Source organism: Nansenia antarctica (genome assembly GCF_963989245.1).
Source record: "Nansenia antarctica genome assembly, chromosome: 14".
NCBI classification, from domain to species: Eukaryota; Metazoa; Chordata; class Actinopteri; order Argentiniformes; family Microstomatidae; genus Nansenia; species Nansenia antarctica.
In genome coordinates, this window is record NC_137684.1 from 20,964,603 (window position 1) to 20,988,481 (window position 23,879).

The following is a 23,879-nucleotide window of genomic DNA, read 5'->3' on the forward strand; positions in this document are numbered from 1 at the left end:
GTTCAGCTCTGGACCCAGCCTGGCTGTAGGAACACACTATGGCCCTTATGAAGGAGAGCTGACTGACCCGGAGCTGGCTGTTGACAGGGCCTATCGCATTGGACAAACTGAAAATGTCATTATATACAGACTGATCACTTGTGGCACAGTGGAGGAGAAGATATACAGACGGCAGGTGTTCAAAGACTCCTTGATCAGACAGACCACCGGGGACAAGAAAAATCCATTCCGGTACTTCAGCAAACAAGACTTGAAAGAACTTTTCACACTGCAGGACACGCGATCTTCATCAACACAGTTGCAGTTGCAGTCACTGCACTCCAGACAAAGGCGCACAGATACTCAGTTGGATGAGCACTTTGCCACCCTTCACTCCATGGAGATATTTGGGATCTCTGATCATGACCTCATGTTCTCAAAAGAAGTGGATAACCATGAAGATGCCCCTGAGGATCAAGAAGCACACCACTACATACAGAACTGGGTGCAAAAAGCTCAGGACCTGATGAAGGCTGAATAAGATGAATGCTGATGAATACTGAGTAATAATAATAATACCTGATGAATACTGAATAAGAAAAACGACCCGAAGACTGAGCATGGACGTCTCGCAGGGCAACAAGAAGATGAAAATGAGACCGCTGCCAACAGAATTGACAACATTTCTGATGAAACCCTTATGTCAGAATCTGGGAAACTTCTGTTTCTTATTGCACTGTTGGAGAAGCTGCAGCAAGAAGGCCATCGCACACTTGTTTTCTCACAGTCAAGGAAGATGTTGGACATCATCGAACGGATTCTAGTCAACAAGCGTTTCAAGGTAGTAAGAATTGATGGCACTGTTACTCAACTCACGGAGAGAGAGAGACGGATCTCACTTTTCCAGACCAGCAAGCACTGCTCTGTGTTTCTCCTGACCACTCAAGTGGGAGGAGTTGGCATCACATTAACAGCGGCAAACAGAGTTGTTATTTTTGATCCCAGTTGGAATCCAGCCACTGACGCCCAGGCTGTTGACAGGGCCTATCGCATTGGACAAACTGAAAATGTCATTATATACAGACTGATCACTTGTGGCACAGTGGAGGAGAAGATATAAGTGGATAACCATGAAGATGCCCCTGAGGATCAAGAAGCACACCACTACATACAGAACAGGGTGCAAAAAGCTCAGGACCTGATGAAGGCTGAATAAGATGAATGCTGATGAATACTGAATAATAATAATACCTGATGAATACTGAATAAGAAAAACGACCCGAAGACTGAGCATGGACGTCTCGCAGGGCAACGTCGAAGATCTGCGAATTGATGAGATGTCTAACAAATTAGAGAAGTCATTGTCAATTGACACTGAGGAGGTGGACATCTACCAAAGGTACATTCAGGATGGAAAAGATGCTGCCAGAAAAGGAAACATGTCAAAATCGCTGGAACTGTTTAAATTGGCCCATGGCATCCACCCAAATGAAAGAATTCAGAATATGATCAAGAAAATTAAAGAGATGGCACGGCAAGAATCTGATGATGATGATGATGATGATGATGAAGAGTGTGTTGATGTTAACAACAGTGGTCTTATGCTTTTCAAAGAACTTTATGACAAACTCTATGATTATCAGAAAGAAGGAGTTGCTTTCATGTATGGTCTCCACAGAGATGGCCGGAATGGAGGAATCCTTGCCGATGACATGGGCTTAGGGAAGACAATTCAGGTGATATCATTTCTCTCTGCTATGTATGATGCTGAATTGGTGAAACATACTCTGCTTGTCATGCCAACCTCACTCATCAAGAACTGGATCAAAGAATTTGCCAAATGGACTCCTGGAATGAGAGTTAAAGAGTTCCATGGTACAAGCAAATCAGAACGCAACAGGATGCTTCTCGCATCTTACGACGGCAAAGAATTCGAATGGGATTGTCATCTTGGACGAGGCACACAAGATCAAATCCCCATCAACTAAAACTGCCAAAAGTGCTCACGCGATACCTGCCAGAAATCGTCTACTTCTTACAGGCACCCCTGTACAGAATAACCTGAGAGAAATGTGGCCTCTTTTTGATTTTGCTTGTCATCATGGGGCACTCCTTGGTACATCTAAAACCTTCAAAACAGAGTATGAAAATCCCATCACCCGTGCAAGGGAGAAGGATGCCACCCCTGGTGAGAAGGCACTGGGACTCAGGATGTCAGAGAACCTCATGGCCATCATAAGTCCATACTTCCTGAGGAGGACAAAGGCAGAAGTGCAGAGCAAAAAGCAACACTGTACAAAAGCCAGTGAAAAAGACTTGCAGTCAGAAGAGAAGGAAAACCAACCGCTAAATAATGGTGGTGCAATAATGCCAACTCTTACCAGGAAGAACGACCTAATCATCTGGACTTACTTGAGCCCAATTCAAGAGGGCATCTACAACCAGTTCATATCACTGGATCACATCAAGGAGCTGCTGATGACCACCAAGTCACCGTTAGCTGAACTGAATATCTTAAAGAAATTGTGTGACCACCCAAGACTTCTCCCTGCTAGGGCGGTTGCTCAGTTAGGCCTTGAAGAAGGAACAGGCACAAACCTTCAAGAAGATGAAAATGAGACCGCTGCCAACAGAATTGACAACATTTCTGATGAAACCCTTATGTCAGAATCTGGGAAACTTCTGTTTCTTATTGCACTGTTGGAGAAGCTGCAGCAAGAAGGCCATCGCACACTTGTTTTCTCACAGTCAAGGAAGATGTTGGACATCATCGAACGGATTCTAATCAACAAGCGTTTCAAGGTAGTAAGAATTGATGGCACTGTTACTCAACTCACGGAGAGAGAGAGACGGATCTCACTTTTCCAGACCAGCAAGCACTACTCTGTGTTTCTCCTGACCACTCAAGTGGGAGGAGTTGGCATCACATTAACAGCGGCAAACAGAGTTGTTATTTGTGATCCCAGTTGGAATCCAGCCACTGACGCCCAGGCTGTTGACAGGGCCTATCGCATTGGACAAACTGAAAATGTCATTATATACAGACTGATCACTTGTGGCACAGTGGAGGAGAAGATATACAGACGGCAGGTGTTCAAAGACTCCTTGCTCAGACAGACCACCGGGGACAAGAAAAATCCATTCCGGTACTTCAGCAAACAAGACTTGAAAGAACTTTTCACACTGCAGGACACGCGATCTTCATCAACACAGTTGCAGTTGCAGTCACTGCACTCCAGACAAAGGCGCACAGATACACAGTTGGATGAGCACATTGCCACCCTTCACTCCATGGAGATATTTGGGATCTCTGATCATGACCTCATGTTCTCAAAAGAAGTGGATAACCATGAAGATGCCCCTGAGGATCAAGAAGCACACCACTACATACAGAACAGGGTGCAAAAAGCTCAGGGCCCCTCCGGAGCCTCTGGGCCGCCTTCCGCTGCCATACCTCGTATTTGGAATACTTCACGGTCACGTGCTGTTTTCTGGGGACGTCCTGTTTGAGTGCGGGCATCACAGGACCCTGTAGGGAGGTGGCCGACACGTCCCGCTCCGACTTGGCCGGCTTGGCGCAGTACTGCTCCAACAGGTTCAGGTCGCAGCTACGGAAGCAACACTCCTCCACGATCCCACGGTTCTGAGAGCGCCGACTGCTGGACCTGCTGGTAGGCCTACTGAAGTAGAAGTAGAAGCCTCTGTCCTCACAGACGAACTGCAGCGCGTCCACCAGCTCCCCGCCGCAGAGCGTCTCCGCCTGGGCCAGGTCCACCCAGCACAGCCAGGCCAGGGCCAGCACCAGCACCCCGCTGGACCCGGACATCTGCTTCACCAGCTGCTAGTGCTGTCTTAAACCTTTATTTTTCACCATTAGCTGCCCGTAGCTGTGTGTGTGTCGTGTCTCGTGCAAACTGCAGCCTCAAAGTCCATGTGTTGAACAGCAGAACAGGTAGCAGCCGGGGGGAGATTAATTATCTAAAACCTTAAAAACAGAGTATGAAAATCCCATCACCCGTGCAAGGGAGAAGGATGCCACCCCTGGTGAGAAGGCACTGGGACTCAGGATGTCAGAGAACCTCATGGCCATCATAAGTCCATACTTCCTGAGGAGGACAAAGGCAGAAGTGCAGAGCAAAAAGCAACACTGTACAAAAGCCAGTGAAAAAGACTTGGAGTCAGAAGGGAAGGAAAACCAACCGCTAAATAATGGTGGTGCAATAATGCCAACTCTTACCAGGAAGAACGACCTAATCATCTGGACTTACTTGAGCCCAATTCAAGAGGGCATCTACAACCAGTTCATATCACTGGATCACATCAAGGAGCTGCTGATGACCACCAAGTCACCGTTAGCTGAACTGAATATCTTAAAGAAATTGTGTGACCACCCAAGACTTCTCCCTGCTAGGGCGGTTGCTCAGTTAGGCCTTGAAGAAGGAACAGGCACAAACCTTCAAGAAGATGAAGATGAGACCGCTGCCAACAGAATTGACAACATTTCTGATGAAACCCTTATGTCAGAATCTGGGAAACTTCTGTTTCTTATTGCACTGTTGGAGAAGCTGCAGCAAGAAGGCCATCGCACACTTGTTTTCTCACAGTCAAGGAAGATGTTGGACATCATCGAACGGATTCTAATCAACAAGCGTTTCAAGGTAGTAAGAATTGATGGCACTGTTACTCAACTCACGGAGAGAGAGAGACGGATCTCACTTTTCCAGACCAGCAAGCACTACTCTGTGTTTCTCCTGACCACTCAAGTGGGAGGAGTTGGCATCACATTAACAGCGGCAAACAGAGTTGTTATTTTTGATCCCAGTTGGAATCCAGCCACTGACGCCCAGGCTGTTGACAGGGCCTATCGCATTGGACAAACTGAAAATGTCATTATATACAGACTGATCACTTGTGGCACAGTGGAGGAGAAGATATACAGACGGCAGGTGTTCAAAGACTCCTTGCTCAGACAGACCACCGGGGACAAGAAAAATCCATTCCGGTACTTCAGCAAACAAGACTTGAAAGAACTTTTCACACTGCAGGACACGCGATCTTCATCAACACAGTTGCAGTTGCAGTCACTGCACTCCAGACAAAGGCGCACAGATACACAGTTGGATGAGCACATTGCCACCCTTCACTCCATGGAGATATTTGGGATCTCTGATCATGACCTCATGTTCTCAAAAGAAGTGGATAACCATGAAGATGCCCCTGAGGATCAAGAAGCACACCACTACATACAGAACAGGGTGCAAAAAGCTCAGGGCCCCTCCGGAGCCTCTGGGCCGCCTTCCGCTGCCATACCTCGTATTTGGAATACTTCACGGTCACGTGCTGTTTTCTGGGGACGTCCTGTTTGAGTGCGGGCATCACAGGACCCTGTAGGGAGGTGGCCGACACGTCCCGCTCCGACTTGGCCGGCTTGGCGCAGTACTGCTCCAACAGGTTCAGGTCGCAGCTACGGAAGCAACACTCCTCCACGATCCCACGGTTCTGAGAGCGCCGACTGCTGGACCTGCTGGTAGGCCTACTGAAGTAGAAGTAGAAGCCTCTGTCCTCACAGACGAACTGCAGCGCGTCCACCAGCTCCCCGCCGCAGAGCGTCTCCGCCTGGGCCAGGTCCACCCAGCACAGCCAGGCCAGGGCCAGCACCAGCACCCCGCTGGACCCGGACATCTGCTTCACCAGCTGCTAGTGCTGTCTTAAACCTTTATTTTTCACCATTAGCTGCCCGTAGCTGTGTGTGTGTCGTGTCTCGTGCAAACTGCAGCCTCAAAGTCCATGTGTTGAACAGCAGAACAGGTAGCAGCCGGGGGGAGATTAATTATCTAAAACCTTAAAAACAGAGTATGAAAATCCCATCACCCGTGCAAGGGAGAAGGATGCCACCCCTGGTGAGAAGGCACTGGGACTCAGGATGTCAGAGAACCTCATGGCCATCATAAGTCCATACTTCCTGAGGAGGACAAAGGCAGAAGTGCAGAGCAAAAAGCAACACTGTACAAAAGCCAGTGAAAAAGACTTGGAGTCAGAAGAGAAGGAAAACCAACCGCTAAATAATGGTGGTGCAATAATGCCAACTCTTACCAGGAAGAACGACCTAATCATCTGGACTTACTTGAGCCCAATTCAAGAGGGCATCTACAACCAGTTCATATCACTGGATCACATCAAGGAGCTGCTGATGACCACCAAGTCACCGTTAGCTGAACTGAATATCTTAAAGAAATTGTGTGACCACCCAAGACTTCTCCCTGCTAGGGCGGTTGCTCAGTTAGGCCTTGAAGAAGGAACAGGCACAAACCTTCAAGAAGATGAAGATGAGACCGCTGCCAACAGAATTGACAACATTTCTGATGAAACCCTTATGTCAGAATCTGGGAAACTTCTGTTTCTTATTGCACTGTTGGAGAAGCTGCAGCAAGAAGGCCATCGCACACTTGTTTTCTCACAGTCAAGGAAGATGTTGGACATCATCGAACGGATTCTAATCAACAAGCGTTTCAAGGTAGTAAGAATTGATGGCACTGTTACTCAACTCACGGAGAGAGAGAGACGGATCTCACTTTTCCAGACCAGCAAGCACTACTCTGTGTTTCTCCTGACCACTCAAGTGGGAGGAGTTGGCATCACATTAACAGCGGCAAACAGAGTTGTTATTTTTGATCCCAGTTGGAATCCAGCCACTGACGCCCAGGCTGTTGACAGGGCCTATCGCATTGGACAAACTGAAAATGTCATTATATACAGACTGATCACTTGTGGCACAGTGGAGGAGAAGATATACAGACGGCAGGTGTTCAAAGACTCCTTGCTCAGACAGACCACCGGGGACAAGAAAAATCCATTCCGGTACTTCAGCAAACAAGACTTGAAAGAACTTTTCACACTGCAGGACACGCGATCTTCATCAACACAGTTGCAGTTGCAGTCACTGCACTCCAGACAAAGGCGCACAGATACTCAGTTGGATGAGCACATTGCCACCCTTCACTCCATGGAGATATTTGGGATCTCTGATCATGACCTCATGTTCTCAAAAGAAGTGGATAACCATGAAGATGCCCCTGAGGATCAAGAAGCACACCACTACATACAGAACAGGGTGCAAAAAGCTCAGGGCCCCTCCGGAGCCTCTGGGCCGCCTTCCGCTGCCATACCTCGTATTTGGAATACTTCACGGTCACGTGCTGTTTTCTGGGGGCGTCCTGTTTGAGTGCGGGCATCACAGGACCCTGTAGGGAGGTGGCCGACACGTCCCGCTCCGACTTGGCCGGCTTGGCGCAGTACTGCTCCAACAGGTTCAGGTCGCAGCTACGGAAGCAACACTCCTCCACGATCCCACGGTTCTGAGAGCGCCGACTGCTGGACCTGCTGGTAGGCCTACTGAAGTAGAAGTAGAAGCCTCTGTCCTCACAGACGAACTGCAGCGCGTCCACCAGCTCCCCGCCGCAGAGCGTCTCCGCCTGGGCCAGGTCCACCCAGCACAGCCAGGCCAGGGCCAGCACCAGCACCCCGCTGGACCCGGACATCTGCTTCACCAGCTGCTAGTGCTGTCTTAAACCTTTATTTTTCACCATTAGCTGCCCGTAGCTGTGTGTGTGTCGTGTCTCGTGCAAACTGCAGCCTCAAAGTCCATGTGTTGAACAGCAGAACAGGTAGCAGCCGGGGGGAGATTAATTATCTAAAACCTTAAAAACAGAGTATGAAAATCCCATCACCCGTGCAAGGGAGAAGGATGCCACCCCTGGTGAGAAGGCACTGGGACTCAGGATGTCAGAGAACCTCATGGCCATCATAAGTCCATACTTCCTGAGGAGGACAAAGGCAGAAGTGCAGAGCAAAAAGCAACACTGTACAAAAGCCAGTGAAAAAGACTTGGAGTCAGAAGAGAAGGAAAACCAACCGCTAAATAATGGTGGTGCAATAATGCCAACTCTTACCAGGAAGAACGACCTAATCATCTGGACTTACTTGAGCCCAATTCAAGAGGGCATCTACAACCAGTTCATATCACTGGATCACATCAAGGAGCTGCTGATGACCACCAAGTCACCGTTAGCTGAACTGAATATCTTAAAGAAATTGTGTGACCACCCAAGACTTCTCCCTGCTAGGGCGGTTGCTCAGTTAGGCCTTGAAGAAGGAACAGGCACAAACCTTCAAGAAGATGAAGATGAGACCGCTGCCAACAGAATTGACAACATTTCTGATGAAACCCTTATGTCAGAATCTGGGAAACTTCTGTTTCTTATTGCACTGTTGGAGAAGCTGCAGCAAGAAGGCCATCGCACACTTGTTTTCTCACAGTCAAGGAAGATGTTGGACATCATCGAACGGATTCTAATCAACAAGCGTTTCAAGGTAGTAAGAATTGATGGCACTGTTACTCAACTCACGGAGAGAGAGAGACGGATCTCACTTTTCCAGACCAGCAAGCACTACTCTGTGTTTCTCCTGACCACTCAAGTGGGAGGAGTTGGCATCACATTAACAGCGGCAAACAGAGTTGTTATTTTTGATCCCAGTTGGAATCCAGCCACTGACGCCCAGGCTGTTGACAGGGCCTATCGCATTGGACAAACTGAAAATGTCATTATATACAGACTGATCACTTGTGGCACAGTGGAGGAGAAGATATACAGACGGCAGGTGTTCAAAGACTCCTTGCTCAGACAGACCACCGGGGACAAGAAAAATCCATTCCGGTACTTCAGCAAACAAGACTTGAAAGAACTTTTCACACTGCAGGACACGCGATCTTCATCAACACAGTTGCAGTTGCAGTCACTGCACTCCAGACAAAGGCGCACAGATACTCAGTTGGATGAGCACATTGCCACCCTTCACTCCATGGAGATATTTGGGATCTCTGATCATGACCTCATGTTCTCAAAAGAAGTGGATAACCATGAAGATGCCCCTGAGGATCAAGAAGCACACCACTACATACAGAACAGGGTGCAAAAAGCTCAGGGCCCCTCCGGAGCCTCTGGGCCGCCTTCCGCTGCCATACCTCGTATTTGGAATACTTCACGGTCACGTGCTGTTTTCTGGGGGCGTCCTGTTTGAGTGCGGGCATCACAGGACCCTGTAGGGAGGTGGCCGACACGTCCCGCTCCGACTTGGCCGGCTTGGCGCAGTACTGCTCCAACAGGTTCAGGTCGCAGCTACGGAAGCAACACTCCTCCACGATCCCACGGTTCTGAGAGCGCCGACTGCTGGACCTGCTGGTAGGCCTACTGAAGTAGAAGTAGAAGCCTCTGTCCTCACAGACGAACTGCAGCGCGTCCACCAGCTCCCCGCCGCAGAGCGTCTCCGCCTGGGCCAGGTCCACCCAGCACAGCCAGGCCAGGGCCAGCACCAGCACCCCGCTGGACCCGGACATCTGCTTCACCAGCTGCTAGTGCTGTCTTAAACCTTTATTTTTCACCATTAGCTGCCCGTAGCTGTGTGTGTGTCGTGTCTCGTGCAAACTGCAGCCTCAAAGTCCATGTGTTGAACAGCAGAACAGGTAGCAGCCGGGGGGAGATTAATTATCTAAAACCTTAAAAACAGAGTATGAAAATCCCATCACCCGTGCAAGGGAGAAGGATGCCACCCCTGGTGAGAAGGCACTGGGACTCAGGATGTCAGAGAACCTCATGGCCATCATAAGTCCATACTTCCTGAGGAGGACAAAGGCAGAAGTGCAGAGCAAAAAGCAACACTGTACAAAAGCCAGTGAAAAAGACTTGGAGTCAGAAGAGAAGGAAAACCAACCGCTAAATAATGGTGGTGCAATAATGCCAACTCTTACCAGGAAGAACGACCTAATCATCTGGACTTACTTGAGCCCAATTCAAGAGGGCATCTACAACCAGTTCATATCACTGGATCACATCAAGGAGCTGCTGATGACCACCAAGTCACCGTTAGCTGAACTGAATATCTTAAAGAAATTGTGTGACCACCCAAGACTTCTCCCTGCTAGGGCGGTTGCTCAGTTAGGCCTTGAAGAAGGAACAGGCACAAACCTTCAAGAAGATGAAGATGAGACCGCTGCCAACAGAATTGACAACATTTCTGATGAAACCCTTATGTCAGAATCTGGGAAACTTCTGTTTCTTATTGCACTGTTGGAGAAGCTGCAGCAAGAAGGCCATCGCACACTTGTTTTCTCACAGTCAAGGAAGATGTTGGACATCATCGAACGGATTCTAATCAACAAGCGTTTCAAGGTAGTAAGAATTGATGGCACTGTTACTCAACTCACGGAGAGAGAGAGAGACGGATCTCACTTTTCCAGACCAGCAAGCACTACTCTGTGTTTCTCCTGACCACTCAAGTGGGAGGAGTTGGCATCACATTAACAGCGGCAAACAGAGTTGTTATTTTTGATCCCAGTTGGAATCCAGCCACTGACGCCCAGGCTGTTGACAGGGCCTATCGCATTGGACAAACTGAAAATGTCATTATATACAGACTGATCACTTGTGGCACAGTGGAGGAGAAGATATACAGACGGCAGGTGTTCAAAGACTCCTTGCTCAGACAGACCACCGGGGACAAGAAAAATCCATTCCGGTACTTCAGCAAACAAGACTTGAAAGAACTTTTCACACTGCAGGACACGCGATCTTCATCAACACAGTTGCAGTTGCAGTCACTGCACTCCAGACAAAGGCGCACAGATACTCAGTTGGATGAGCACATTGCCACCCTTCACTCCATGGAGATATTTGGGATCTCTGATCATGACCTCATGTTCTCAAAAGAAGTGGATAACCATGAAGATGCCCCTGAGGATCAAGAAGCACACCACTACATACAGAACAGGGTGCAAAAAGCTCAGGGCCCCTCCGGAGCCTCTGGGCCGCCTTCCGCTGCCATACCTCGTATTTGGAATACTTCACGGTCACGTGCTGTTTTCTGGGGACGTCCTGTTTGAGTGCGGGCATCACAGGACCCTGTAGGGAGGTGGCCGACACGTCCCGCTCCGACTTGGCCGGCTTGGCGCAGTACTGCTCCAACAGGTCCAGGTCGCAGCTACGGAAGCAACACTCCTCCACGATCCCACGGTTCTGAGAGCGCCGACTGCTGGACCTGCTGGTAGGCCTACTGAAGTAGAAGTAGAAGCCTCTGTCCTCACAGACGAACTGCAGCGCGTCTACCAGCTCCCCGCCGCAGAGCGTCTCCGCCTGGGCCAGGTCCACCCAGCACAGCCAGGCCAGGGCCAGCACCAGCACCCCGCTGGACCCGGACATCTGCTTCACCAGCTGCTAGTGCTGTCTTAAACCTTTATTTTTCACCATTAGCTGCCCGTAGCTGTGTGTGTGTCGTGTCTCGTGCAAACTGCAGCCTCAAAGTCCATGTGTTGAACAGCAGAACAGGTAGCAGCCGGGGGGAGATGAATTATCTAAAACCTTAAAAACAGAGTATGAAAATCCCATCACCCGTGCAAGGGAGAAGGATGCCACCCCTGGTGAGAAGGCACTGGGACTCAGGATGTCAGAGAACCTCATGGCCATCATAAGTCCATACTTCCTGAGGAGGACAAAGGCAGAAGTGCAGAGCAAAAAGCAACACTGTACAAAAGCCAGTGAAAAAGACTTGGAGTCAGAAGGGAAGGAAAACCAACCGCTAAATAATGGTGGTGCAATAATGCCAACTCTTACCAGGAAGAACGACCTAATCATCTGGACTTACTTGAGCCCAATTCAAGAGGGCATCTACAACCAGTTCATATCACTGGATCACATCAAGGAGCTGCTGATGACCACCAAGTCACCGTTAGCTGAACTGAATATCTTAAAGAAATTGTGTGACCACCCAAGACTTCTCCCTGCTAGGGCGGTTGCTCCGTTAGGCCTTGAAGAAGGAACAGGCACAAACCTTCAAGAAGATGAAGATGAGACCGCTGCCAACAGAATTGACAACATTTCTGATGAAACCCTTATGTCAGAATCTGGGAAACTTCTGTTTCTTATTGCACTGTTGGAGAAGCTGCAGCAAGAAGGCCATCGCACACTTGTTTTCTCACAGTCAAGGAAGATGTTGGACATCATCGAACGGATTCTAATCAACAAGCGTTTCAAGGTAGTAAGAATTGATGGCACTGTTACTCAACTCACGGAGAGAGAAAGACGGATCTCACTTTTCCAGACCAGCAAGCACTACTCTGTGTTTCTCCTGACCACTCAAGTGGGAGGAGTTGGCATCACATTAACAGCGGCAAACAGAGTTGTTATTTTTGATCCCAGTTGGAATCCAGCCACTGACGCCCAGGCTGTTGACAGGGCCTATCGCATTGGACAAACTGAAAATGTCATTATATACAGACTGATCCCTTGTGGCACAGTGGAGGAGAAGATATACAGACGGCAGGTGTTCAAAGACTCCTTGCTCATACAGACCACCGGGGACAAGAAAAATCCATTCCGGTACTTCAGCAAACAAGACTTGAAAGAACTTTTCACACTGCAGGACACGCGATCTTCATCAACACAGTTGCAGTTGCAGTCACTGCACTCCAGACAAAGGCGCACAGATACTCAGTTGGATGAGCACATTGCCACCCTTCACTCCATGGAGATATTTGGGATCTCTGATCATGACCTCATGTTCTCAAAAGAAGTGGATAACCATGAAGATGCCCCTGAGGATCAAGAAGCACACCACTACATACAGAACAGGGTGCAAAAAGCTCAGGACCTGATGAAGGCTGAGTCAGAGTTGCATATGCAGCTAGCTGACAGCATTGCATCAAACACAGAGCCAGCCTGGTTGCGAAAACCAGCTCAGCACAACACAGTGACGTCAACTGACAGGAAATCCAAGGATAGAAAGCTCAGTCCCTCCGTTCCTAGCCATGAGTCCAATTTCAACAACTCTCCTGCATTGGTGGATCTTACTCAATCTGGGTCGGGTGATGAGGATGATGTCCAAAATCTCAGTAACAACTGCATTGATCTAGCTGTAGATGAAAGTATTGACAATGAAGAACCCACTTCAAAAGATGCAAGTGAGGAAGAATTGCTAAACAGCAACCATGATTCTCCAATAGACAAGTCTCTTGAGTTGTTATCTGATTGTAAGGCAATAGACATGTCCGTTCAAGAGGTTTTGGATGCATCATCAACTGTGAAAGATGACAATGTTATTGGTTTGGAGAATAGCACAAGCCAGAATGTTTCCTCAGCTGTTGATGAAGATGCACCACAACATGTAAATGCATCCCCACAATGGCAGAACTTGTCATTATACCAAGATAATTCCACTATGGAAGAGAGGGACTCTCCTGTCAAATCCATGAAGGACATCCTGCAGATGTCCAAGATGAGCCAAGGGAGTCATGCAGACACACCTTTGAAAATTGATGCTGGGATTGAGGCTTTTGAAGGAAACTTCAATTTACAGTTAGAAGACAGTGCTACTGATATGTTTCCAGAGGAGGATGATATCCATGAGGGGAATTCTGGGTTCCTGATGGATGACAGTTTACATCCAGATGAAAGGCCTACTAAGAATAGAGCTGTTGAACAGAATGTAGGAACTGCCAGTGACTCCCTTGCATCTGACTCATACCACAGCGCAGATAACTCATTTATTACATCTGTCCGAAAAAAGAAACGAGTAGCAGTAATCTATGATAGTGAGGAGGATGAGGAGACACCCCACTTGATGACCAGTGGATTGGATGAATCTTTCAAAGATTTAGGATCCTCTACACCAAAATCTGTCAGAACCAGTTCCTTCAAGGTCAGGAAAAGCTTTGGATTGAACACCTCTGTGGCCTCAAGACGCTCCCTTGTGGAATCAGTAATTGAAGATGTGGAAGACCTCAGTGACACAGAAGATAACACAGACGAAGTTTCACAGGAGCAGTCTAATGATGTAAGTGATGGAGGTGAGAAAGGTGGATCTCATGAGGAGTCCCTCATGGAGGAGGAGGAACCCACTGGGGAAACTTTAAACACTGAGAATGCTGAAGAGAGTGAGGAAGGGGGACTTGAGTCTTTGCATGTCGCTGAATCTGCTGAAGAGAGTGAGGAAGAGGGACTGGAGTCTATGCATGTTGCTGAATCTGCTGAAGAGAGTGAGGAAGAGGGACTTGAGTCTATGCATGTTGCTGAATCTGATATTGGAGAGGAGGAAGAAAGTAGTCTGGAGGAATCTACCAATGATCTTGAACTTGCTTCTGATGAAAGAATGGACCAGTGTACTACTGGCAGAGATTGCACATTGCAAAAAGCTGAACCCCTCAACAGTGATTCCCCATCTGTGACGGAGGGGAAGAGGTATGAAACCTTAGTGAATATGGGAAAGCAATGTTACACTGAAGGGAAATTACAAGATGCGCTGAGTTTCTTTTTGAAGGCAATTGACATCAGAAGTGGTGATCCTGAAATTCAGCATATGACAATACAACTATACCGGCAAGTCAGTAAATGAAGAGTTAAAATACCTTCTCTAAAATTTAGGACATCCCTCAGTCACTGCAGACTCTGAAATTGTTTGAAATGTGAGGAGAGACGGATCTCACTTTTCCAGACCAGCAAGCACTACTCTGTGTTTCTCCTGACCACTCAAGTGGGAGGAGTTGGCATCACATTAACAGCGGCAAACAGAGTTGTTATTTTTGATCCCAGTTGGAATCCAGCCACTGACGCCCAGGCTGTTGACAGGGCCTATCGCATTGGACAAACTGAAAATGTCATTATATACAGACTGATCACTTGTGGCACAGTGGAGGAGAAGATATAAGTGGATAACCATGAAGATGCCCCTGAGGATCAAGAAGCACACCACTACATACAGAACAGGGTGCAAAAAGCTCAGGACCTGATGAAGGCTGAATAAGATGAATGCTGATGAATACTGAATAATAATAATAATAATACCTGATGAATACTGAATAAGAAAAACGACCCGAAGACTGAGCATGGACGTCTCGCAGGGCAACGTCGAAGATCTGCGAATTGATGAGATGTCTAACAAATTAGAGAAGTCATTGTCAATTGACACTGAGGAGGTGGACATCTACCAAAGGTACATTCAGGATGGAAAAGATGCTGCCAGAAAAGGAAACATGTCAAAATCGCTGGAACGGTTTAAATTGGCCCATGGCATCCACCCAAATGAAAGAATTCAGAATATGATCAAGAAAATTAAAGAGATGGCACGGCAAGAATCTGATGATGATGAAGAGTGTGTTGATGTTAACAACAGTGGTCTTATGCTTTTCAAAGAACTTTGACAAACTCTATGATTATCAGAAAGAAGGAGTTGCTTTCATGCATGGTCTCCACAGAGATGGCCGGAATGGAGGAATCCTTGCCGATGACATGGGCTTAGGGAAGACAATTCAGGTGATATCATTTCTCTCTGGTATGTATGATGCTGAATTGGTGAAACATACTCTGCTTGTCATGCCAACCTCACTCATCAAGAACTGGATCAAAGAATTTGCCAAATGGACTCCTGGAATGAGAGTTAAAGAGTTCCATGGTACAAGCAAATCAGAACGCAACAGGATGCTTCTCGCATCTTACGACGGCAAAGAATTCGAATGGGATTATGTCATCTTGGACGAGGCACACAAGATCAAATCCCCATCAACTAAAACTGCCAAAAGTGCTCACGCGATACCTGCCAGAAATCGTCTACTTCTTACAGGCACCCCTGTACAGAATAACCTGAGAGAAATGTGGCCTCTTTTTGATTTTGCTTGTCATCATGGGGCACTCCTTGGTACATCTAAAACCTTCAAAACAGAGTATGAAAATCCCATCACCCGTGCAAGGGAGAAGGATGCCACCCCTGGTGAGAAGGCACTGGGACTCAGGATGTCAGAGAACCTCATGGCCATCATAAGTCCATACTTCCTGAGGAGGACAAAGGCAGAAGTGCAGAGCAAAAAGCAACACTGTACAAAAGCCAGTGAAAAAGACTTGGAGTCAGAAGGGAAGGAAAACCAACCGCTAAATAATGGTGGTGCAATAATGCCAACTCTTACCAGGAAGAACGACCTAATCATCTGGACTTACTTGAGCCCAATTCAAGAGGGCATCTACAACCAGTTCATATCACTGGATCACATCAAGGAGCTGCTGATGACCACCAAGTCACCGTTAGCTGAACTGAATATCTTAAAGAAATTGTGTGACCACCCAAGACTTCTCCCTGCTAGGGCGGTTGCTCCGTTAGGCCTTGAAGAAGGAACAGGCACAAACCTTCAAGAAGATGAAGATGAGACCGCTGCCAACAGAATTGACAACATTTCTGATGAAACCCTTATGTCAGAATCTGGGAAACTTCTGTTTCTTATTGCACTGTTGGAGAAGCTGCAGCAAGAAGGCCATCGCACACTTGTTTTCTCACAGTCAAGGAAGATGTTGGACATCATCGAACGGATTCTAATCAACAAGCGTTTCAAGGTAGTAAGAATTGATGGCACTGTTACTCAACTCACGGAGAGAGAGAGACGGATCTCACTTTTCCAGACCAGCAAGCACTACTCTGTGTTTCTCCTGACCACTCAAGTGGGAGGAGTTGGCATCACATTAACAGCGGCAAACAGAGTTGTTATTTTTGATCCCAGTTGGAATCCAGCCACTGACGCCCAGGCTGTTGACAGGGCCTATCGCATTGGACAAACTGAAAATGTCATTATATACAGACTGATCCCTTGTGGCACAGTGGAGGAGAAGATATACAGACGGCAGGTGTTCAAAGACTCCTTGCTCAGACAGACCACCGGGGACAAGAAAAATCCATTCCGGTACTTCAGCAAACAAGACTTGAAAGAACTTTTCACACTGCAGGACACGCGATCTTCATCAACACAGTTGCAGTTGCAGTCACTGCACTCCAGACAAAGGCGCACAGATACTCAGTTGGATGAGCACATTGCCACCCTTCACTCCATGGAGATATTTGGGATCTCTGATCATGACCTCATGTTCTCAAAAGAAGTGGATAACCATGAAGATGCCCCTGAGGATCAAGAAGCACACCACTACATACAGAACAGGGTGCAAAAAGCTCAGGACCTGATGAAGGCTGAGTCAGAGTTGCATATGCAGCTAGCTGACAGCATTGCATCAAACACAGAGCCAGCCTGGTTGAGAAAACCAGCTCAGCACAACACAGTGACGTCAACTGACAGGAAATCCAAGGATAGAAAGCTCAGTCCCTCCGTTCCTAGCCATGAGTCCAATTTCAACAACTCTCCTGCATTGGTGGATCTTACTCAATCTGGGTCGGGTGATGAGGATGATGTCCAAAATCTCAGTAACAACTGCATTGATCTAGCTGTAGATGAAAGTATTGACAATGAAGAACCCACTTCAAAAGATGCAAGTGAGGAAGAATTGCTAAACAGCAACCATGATTCTCCAATAGACAAGTCTCTTGAGTTGTTATCTGATTGTAAGGCAATAGACATGTCCGTTCAAGAGGTTTTGGATGCATCATCAACTGTGAAAGATGACAATGTTATTGGTTTGGAGAATAGCACAAGCCAGAATGTTTCCTCAGCTGTTGATGAAGATGCACCACAACATGTAAATGCATCCCCACAATGGCAGAACTTGTCATTATACCAAGATAATTCCACTATGGAAGAGAGGGACTCTCCTGTCAAATCCATGAAGGACATCCTGCAGATGTCCAAGATGAGCCAAGGGAGTCATGCAGACACACCTTTGAAAATTGATGCTGGGATTGAGGCTTTTGAAGGAAACTTCAATTTACAGTTAGAAGACAGTGCTACTGATATGTTTCCAGAGGAGGATGATATCCATGAGGGGAATTCTGGGTTCCTGATGGATGACAGTTTACATCCAGATGAAAGGCCTACTAAGAATAGAGCTGTTGAACAGAATGTAGGAACTGCCAGTGACTCCCTTGCATCTGACTCATACCACAGCGCAGATAACTCATTTATTACATCTGTCCGAAAAAAGAAACGAGTAGCAGTAATCTATGATAGTGAGGAGGATGAGGAGACACCCCACTTGATGACCAGTGGATTGGATGAATCTTTCAAAGATTTAGGATCCTCTACACCAAAATCTGTCAGAACCAGTTCCTTCAAGGTCAGGAAAAGCTTTGGATTGAACACCTCTGTGGCCTCAAGACGCTCCCTTGTGGAATCAGTAATTGAAGATGTGGAAGACCTCAGTGACACAGAAGATAACACAGACGAAGTTTCACAGGAGCAGTCTAATGATGTAAGTGATGGAGGTGAGAAAGGTGGATCTCATGAGGAGTCCCTCATGGAGGAGGAGGAACCCACTGGGGAAACTTTAAACACTGAGAATGCTGAAGAGAGTGAGGAAGGGGGACTTGAGTCTTTGCATGTTGCTGAATCTGCTGAAGAGAGTGAGGAAGAGGGACTGGAGTCTATGCATGTTGCTGAATCTGCTGAAGAGAGTGAGGAAGAGGGACTTGAGTCTATGCATGTTGCTGAATCTGATATTGGAGAGGAGGAAGAAAGTAGTCTGGAGGAATCTACCAATGATCTTGAACTTGCTTCTGATGAAAGAATGGACCAGTGTACTACTGGCAGAGATTGCACATTGCAAAAAGCTGAACCCCTCAACAGTGATTCCCCATCTGTGACGGAGGGGAAGAGGTATGAAACCTTAGTGAATATGGGAAAGCAATGTTACACTGAAGGGAAATTACAAGATGCGCTGAGTTTCTTTTTGAAGGCAATTGACATCAGAAGTGGTGATCCTGAAATTCAGCTTATGACAATACAACTATACCGGCAAGTCAGTAAATGAAGAGTTAAAATACCTTCTCTAAAATTTAGGACATCCCTCAGTCACTGCAGACTCTGAAATTGTTTGAAATGTGAGGAGAGACGGATCTCACTTTTCCAGACCAGCAAGCACTACTCTGTGTTTCTCCTGACCACTCAAGTGGGAGGAGTTGGCATCACATTAACAGCGGCAAACAGAGTTGTTATTTTTGATCCCAGTTGGAATCCAGCCACTGACGCCCAGGCTGTTGACAGGGCCTATCGCATTGGACAAACTGAAAATGTCATTATATACAGACTGATCACTTGTGGCACAGTGGAGGAGAAGATATAAGTGGATAACCATGAAGATGCCCCTGAGGATCAAGAAGCACACCACTACATACAGAACAGGGTGCAAAAAGCTCAGGACCTGATGAAGGCTGAATAAGATGAATGCTGATGAATACTGAATAATAATAATAAAGAATTGCTAAACAGCAACCATGATTCTCCAATAGACAAGTCTCTTGAGTTGTTATCTGATTGTAAGGCAATAGACATGTCCGTTCAAGAGGTTTTGGATGCATGATCATGACCTCATGTTCTCAAAAGAAGTGGATAACCATGAAGATGCCCCTGAGGATCAAGAAGCACACCACTACATACAGAACAGGGTGCAAAAAGCTCAGGACCTGATGAAGGCTGAGTCAGAGTTGCATATGCAGCTAGCTGACAGCATTGCATCAAACACAGAGCCAGCCTGGTTGCGAAAACCAGCTCAGCACAACACAGTGACGTCAACTGACAGGAAATCCAAGGATAGAAAGCTCAGTCCCTCCGTTCCTAGCCATGAGTCCAATTTCAACAACTCTCCTGCATTGGTGGATCTTACTCAATCTGGGTCGGGTGATGAGGATGATGTCCAAAATCTCAGTAACAACTTCATTGATCTAGCTGTAGATGAAAGTATTGACAATGAAGAACCCACTTCAAAAGATGCAAGTGAGGAAGAATTGCTAAACAGCAACCATGATTCTCCAATAGACAAGTCTCTTGAGTTGTTATCTGATTGTAAGGCAATAGACATGTCCGTTCAAGAGGTTTTGGATGCATCATCAACTGTGAAAGATGACAATGTTATTGGTTTGGAGAATAGCACAAGCCAGAATGTTTCCTCAGCTGTTGATGAAGATGCACCACAACATGTAAATGCATCCCCACAATGGCAGAACTTGTCATTATACCAATATCATTCCACTATGGAAGAGAGGGACTCTCCTGTCAAATCCATGAAGGACATCCTGCAGATGTCCAAGATGAGCCATGGGAGTCATGCAGACACACCTTTGAAAATTGATGCTGGGATTGAGGCTTTTGAAGGAAACTTCAATTTACAGTTAGAAGACAGTGCTACTGATATGTTTCCAGAGGAGGATGATATCCATGAGGGGAATTCTGGGTTCCTGATGGATGACAGTTTACATCCAGATGAAAGGCCTACTAAGAATAGAGCTGTTGAACAGAATGTAGGAACTGCCAGTGACTCCCTTGCATCTGACTCATACCACAGCGCAGATAACTCTTTTATTACATCTGTCCGAAAAAAGAAACTAGTAGCAGTAATCTATGATAGTGAGGAGGATGAGGAGACACCCCACTTGATGACCAGTGGATTGGATGAATCTTTCAAAGATTTAGGATCCTCTACACCAAAATCTGTCAGAACCAGTTCCTTCAAGGTCAGGAAAAGCTTTGGATTGAACACCTCTGTGGCCTCAAGACGCTCCCTTGTGGAATCAGTAATTGAAGATGTGGAAGACCTCAGTGACACAGAAGATAACACAGACGAAGTTTCACAGGAGCAGTCTAATGATGTAAGTGATGGAGGTGAGAAAGGTGGATCTCATGAGGAGTCCCTCATGGAGGAGGAGGAACCCACTGGGGAAACTTTAAACACTGAGAATGCTGAAGAGAGTGAGGAAGGGGGACTTGAGTCTTTGCATGTTGCTGAATCTGCTGAAGAGAGTGAGGAAGAGGGACTGGAGTCTATGCATGTTGCTGAATCTGCTGAAGAGAGTGAGGAAGAGGGACTTGAGTCTATGCATGTTGCTGAATCTGATATTGGAGAGGAGGAAGAAAGTAGTCTGGAGGAATCTACCAATGATCTTGAACTTGCTTCTGATGAAAGAATGGACCAGTGTACTACTGGCAGAGATTGCACATTGCAAAAAGCTGAACCCCTCAACAGTGATTCCCCATCTGTGACGGAGGGGAAGAGGTATGAAACCTTAGTGAATATGGTAAAGCAATGTTACACTGAAGGGAAATTACAAGATGCGCTGAGTTTCTTTTTGAAGGCAATTGACATCAGAAGTGGTGATCCTGAAATCCAGCTTATGACAATACAACTATACCGGCAAGTCAGTAAATGAAGAGTTAAAATACCTTCTCTAAAATTTAGGACATCCCTCAGTCACTGCAGACTCTGAAATTGTTTGAAATGTGAGGAGAGACGGATCTCACTTTTCCAGACCAGCAAGCACTACTCTGTGTTTCTCCTGACCACTCAAGTGGGAGGAGTTGGCATCACATTAACAGCGGCAAACAGAGTTGTTATTTTTGATCCCAGTTGGAATCCAGCCACTGACGCCCAGGCTGTTGACAGGGCCTATCGCATTGGACAAACTGAAAATGTCATTATATACAGACTGATCACTTGTGACACAGTGGAGGAGAAGATATAAGTGGATAACCATGAAGATGCCCCTGAGGATCAAGAAGCACACCACTACATACAGAACAGGGTGCAAAAAGCTCAGGACCTGATGAAGGCTGAGTCAGAGTTGCATATGCAGCTAGCTGACAGCATTGCATCAAACACAGAGCCAGCCTGGTTGCGAAAACCAGCTCAGCACAACACAGTGACGTCAACTGACAGGAAATCCAAGGATAGAAAGCTCAGTCCCTCCGTTCCTAGCCATGAGTCCAATTTCAACAACTCTCCTGCATTGGTGGATCTTACTCAATCTGGGTCGGGTGATGAGGATGATGTCCAAAATCTCAGTAACAACTTCATTGATCTCGCTGTAGATGAAAGTATTGACAATGAAGAACCCACTTCAAAAGATGCAAGTGAGGAAGAATTGCTAAACAGCAACCATGATTCTCCAATAGACAAGTCTCTTGAGTTGTTATCTGATTGTAAGGCAATAGACATGTCCGTTCAAGAGGTTTTGGATGCATGATCATGACCTCATGTTCTCAAAAGAAGTGGATAACCATGAAGATGCCCCTGAGGATCAAGTAGCACACCACTACATACAGAACAGGGTGCAAAAAGCTCAGGACCTGATGAAGGCTGAGTCAGAGTTGCATATGCAGCTAGCTGACAGCATTGCATCAAACACAGCCAGCCTGGTTGCGAAAACCAGCTCAGCACAACACAGTGACGTCAACTGACAGGAAATCCAAGGATAGAAAGCTCAGTCCCTCCGTTCCTAGCCATGAGTCCAATTTCAACAACTCTCCTGCATTGGTGGATCTTACTCAATCTGGGTCGGGTGATGAGGATGATGTCCAAAATCTCAGTAACAACTTCATTGATCTAGCTGTAGATGAAAGTATTGACAATGAAGAACCCACTTCAAAAGATGCAAGTGAGGAAGAATTGCTAAACAGCAACCATGATTCTCCAATAGACAAGTCTCTTGAGTTGTTATCTGATTGTAAGGCAATAGACATGTCCGTTCAAGAGGTTTTGGATGCATCATCAACTGTGAAAGATGACAATGTTATTGGTTTGGAGAATAGCACAAGCCAGAATGTTTCCTCAGCTGTTGATGAAGATGCACCACAACATGTAAATGCATCCCCACAATGGCAGAACTTGTCATTATACCAAGATCATTCCACTATGGAAGAGAGGGACTCTCCTGTCAAATCCATGAAGGACATCCTGCAGATGTCCAAGATGAGCCAAGGGAGTCATGCAGACACACCTTTGAAAATTGATGCTGGGATTGAGGCTTTTGAAGGAAACTTCAATTTACAGTTAGAAGACAGTGCTACTGATATGTTTCCAGAGGAGGATGATATCCATGAGGGGAATTCTGGGTTCCTGATGGATGACAGTTTACATCCAGATGAAAGGCCTACTAAGAATAGAGCTGTTGAACAGAATGTAGGAACTGCCAGTGACTCCCTTGCATCTGACTCATACCACAGCGCAGATAACTCATTTATTACATCTGTCCGAAAAAAGAAACGAGTAGCAGTAATCTATGATAGTGAGGAGGATGAGGAGACACCCCACTTGATGACCAGTGGATTGGATGAATCTTTCAAAGATTTAGGATCCTCTACACCAAAATCTGTCAGAACCAGTTCCTTCAAGGTCAGGAAAAGCTTTGGATTGAACACCTCTGTGGCCTCAAGACGCTCCCTTGTGGAATCAGTAATTGAAGATGTGGAAGACCTCAGTGACACAGAAGATAACACAGACGAAGTTTCACAGGAGCAGTCTAATGATGTAAGTGATGGAGGTGAGAAAGGTGGATCTCATGAGGAGTCCCTCATGGAGGAGGAGGAACCCACTGGGGAAACTTTAAACACTGAGAATGCTGAAGAGAGTGAGGAAGGGGGACTTGAGTCTTTGCATGTTGCTGAATCTGCTGAAGAGAGTGAGGAAGAGGGACTGGAGTCTATGCATGTTGCTGAATCTGCTGAAGAGAGTGAGGAAGAGGGACTTGAGTCTATGCATGTTGCTGAATCTGATATTGGAGAGGAGGAAGAAAGTAGTCTGGAGGAATCTACCAATGATCTTGAACTTGCTTCTGATGAAAGAATGGACCAGTGTACTACTGGCAGAGATTGCACATTGCAAAAAGCTGAACCCCTCAACAGTGATTCCCCATCTGTGACGGAGGGGAAGAGGTATGAAACCTTAGTGAATATGGGAAAGCAATGTTACACTGAAGGGAAATTACAAGATGCGCTGAGTTTCTTTTTGAAGGCAATTGACATCAGAAGTGGTGATCCTGAAATTCAGCTTATGACAATACAACTATACCGGCAAGTCAGTAAATGAAGAGTTAAAATACCTTCTCTAAAATTTAGGACATCCCTCAGTCACTGCAGACTCTGAAATTGTTTGAAATGTGAG

The 23,879-nt window shown here is 46.6% G+C and overlaps 10 protein-coding genes and 2 pseudogenes across 12 annotated transcripts in view; 7 read left to right on the plus strand and 5 right to left on the minus strand.

The window, feature by feature from the left end:
* Positions 1-23,879, plus strand: part of LOC308169952 (tubulin alpha chain, testis-specific-like) — a 73,426-nt pseudogene that overhangs the window by 25,397 nt on the left and 24,150 nt on the right. The window lies entirely within an intron of this gene.
* LOC308170421 (DNA excision repair protein ERCC-6-like) lies at positions 1,332-22,177 on the plus strand (the record flags this gene model as incomplete). Its single annotated transcript, XM_080545214.1, has 5 exons — positions 1,332-1,622; positions 15,243-17,328; positions 18,127-18,213; positions 20,519-20,605; positions 21,987-22,177. The coding sequence occupies exons 1-5, from the start codon at positions 1,419-1,421 to the stop codon at positions 22,175-22,177; spliced, it is 2,655 nt and encodes an 884-aa protein (XP_080401340.1). The 5' UTR covers positions 1,332-1,418.
* On the minus strand, positions 2,079-3,805 carry LOC308170422 (insulin-like growth factor 2; the record flags this gene model as incomplete). The annotated part of the gene is made up of 3 exons (XM_080545215.1): positions 2,079-2,229; positions 3,130-3,212; positions 3,371-3,805. The coding sequence occupies 3 exons, from the start codon at positions 3,803-3,805 to the stop codon at positions 2,079-2,081; spliced, it is 669 nt and encodes a 222-aa protein (XP_080401341.1).
* On the plus strand, positions 3,960-5,255 carry LOC308170423 (DNA excision repair protein ERCC-6-like; the record flags this gene model as incomplete). Its single annotated transcript, XM_080545216.1, has 1 exon — positions 3,960-5,255. A coding segment is annotated over one exon (1,296 nt), but the record flags the coding sequence as incomplete, so codon positions are not given.
* On the minus strand, positions 5,257-5,661 carry LOC308170424 (insulin-like growth factor 2; the record flags this gene model as incomplete). Its single annotated transcript, XM_080545217.1, has 1 exon — positions 5,257-5,661. A coding segment is annotated over one exon (405 nt), but the record flags the coding sequence as incomplete, so codon positions are not given.
* Positions 5,816-7,111, plus strand: LOC308170426 (DNA excision repair protein ERCC-6-like; the record flags this gene model as incomplete). Its single annotated transcript, XM_080545219.1, has 1 exon — positions 5,816-7,111. A coding segment is annotated over one exon (1,296 nt), but the record flags the coding sequence as incomplete, so codon positions are not given.
* LOC308170427 (insulin-like growth factor 2) lies at positions 7,113-7,517 on the minus strand (the record flags this gene model as incomplete). Its single annotated transcript, XM_080545220.1, has 1 exon — positions 7,113-7,517. A coding segment is annotated over one exon (405 nt), but the record flags the coding sequence as incomplete, so codon positions are not given.
* LOC308170428 (DNA excision repair protein ERCC-6-like) lies at positions 7,672-8,967 on the plus strand (the record flags this gene model as incomplete). The annotated part of the gene is made up of 1 exon (XM_080545221.1): positions 7,672-8,967. A coding segment is annotated over one exon (1,296 nt), but the record flags the coding sequence as incomplete, so codon positions are not given.
* On the minus strand, positions 8,969-9,373 carry LOC308170429 (insulin-like growth factor 2; the record flags this gene model as incomplete). Its single annotated transcript, XM_080545222.1, has 1 exon — positions 8,969-9,373. A coding segment is annotated over one exon (405 nt), but the record flags the coding sequence as incomplete, so codon positions are not given.
* Positions 9,534-10,825, plus strand: LOC308170430 (DNA excision repair protein ERCC-6-like; annotated as a pseudogene). The gene has a single exon. The product of its transcript is annotated as a DNA excision repair protein ERCC-6-like (transcript).
* On the minus strand, positions 10,827-11,231 carry LOC308170431 (insulin-like growth factor 2; the record flags this gene model as incomplete). Its single annotated transcript, XM_080545223.1, has 1 exon — positions 10,827-11,231. A coding segment is annotated over one exon (405 nt), but the record flags the coding sequence as incomplete, so codon positions are not given.
* Positions 11,386-14,270, plus strand: LOC308170432 (DNA excision repair protein ERCC-6-like; the record flags this gene model as incomplete). Its single annotated transcript, XM_080545224.1, has 3 exons — positions 11,386-12,988; positions 13,787-13,873; positions 14,257-14,270. Coding segments are annotated over 3 exons (1,704 nt in total), but the record flags the coding sequence as incomplete, so codon positions are not given.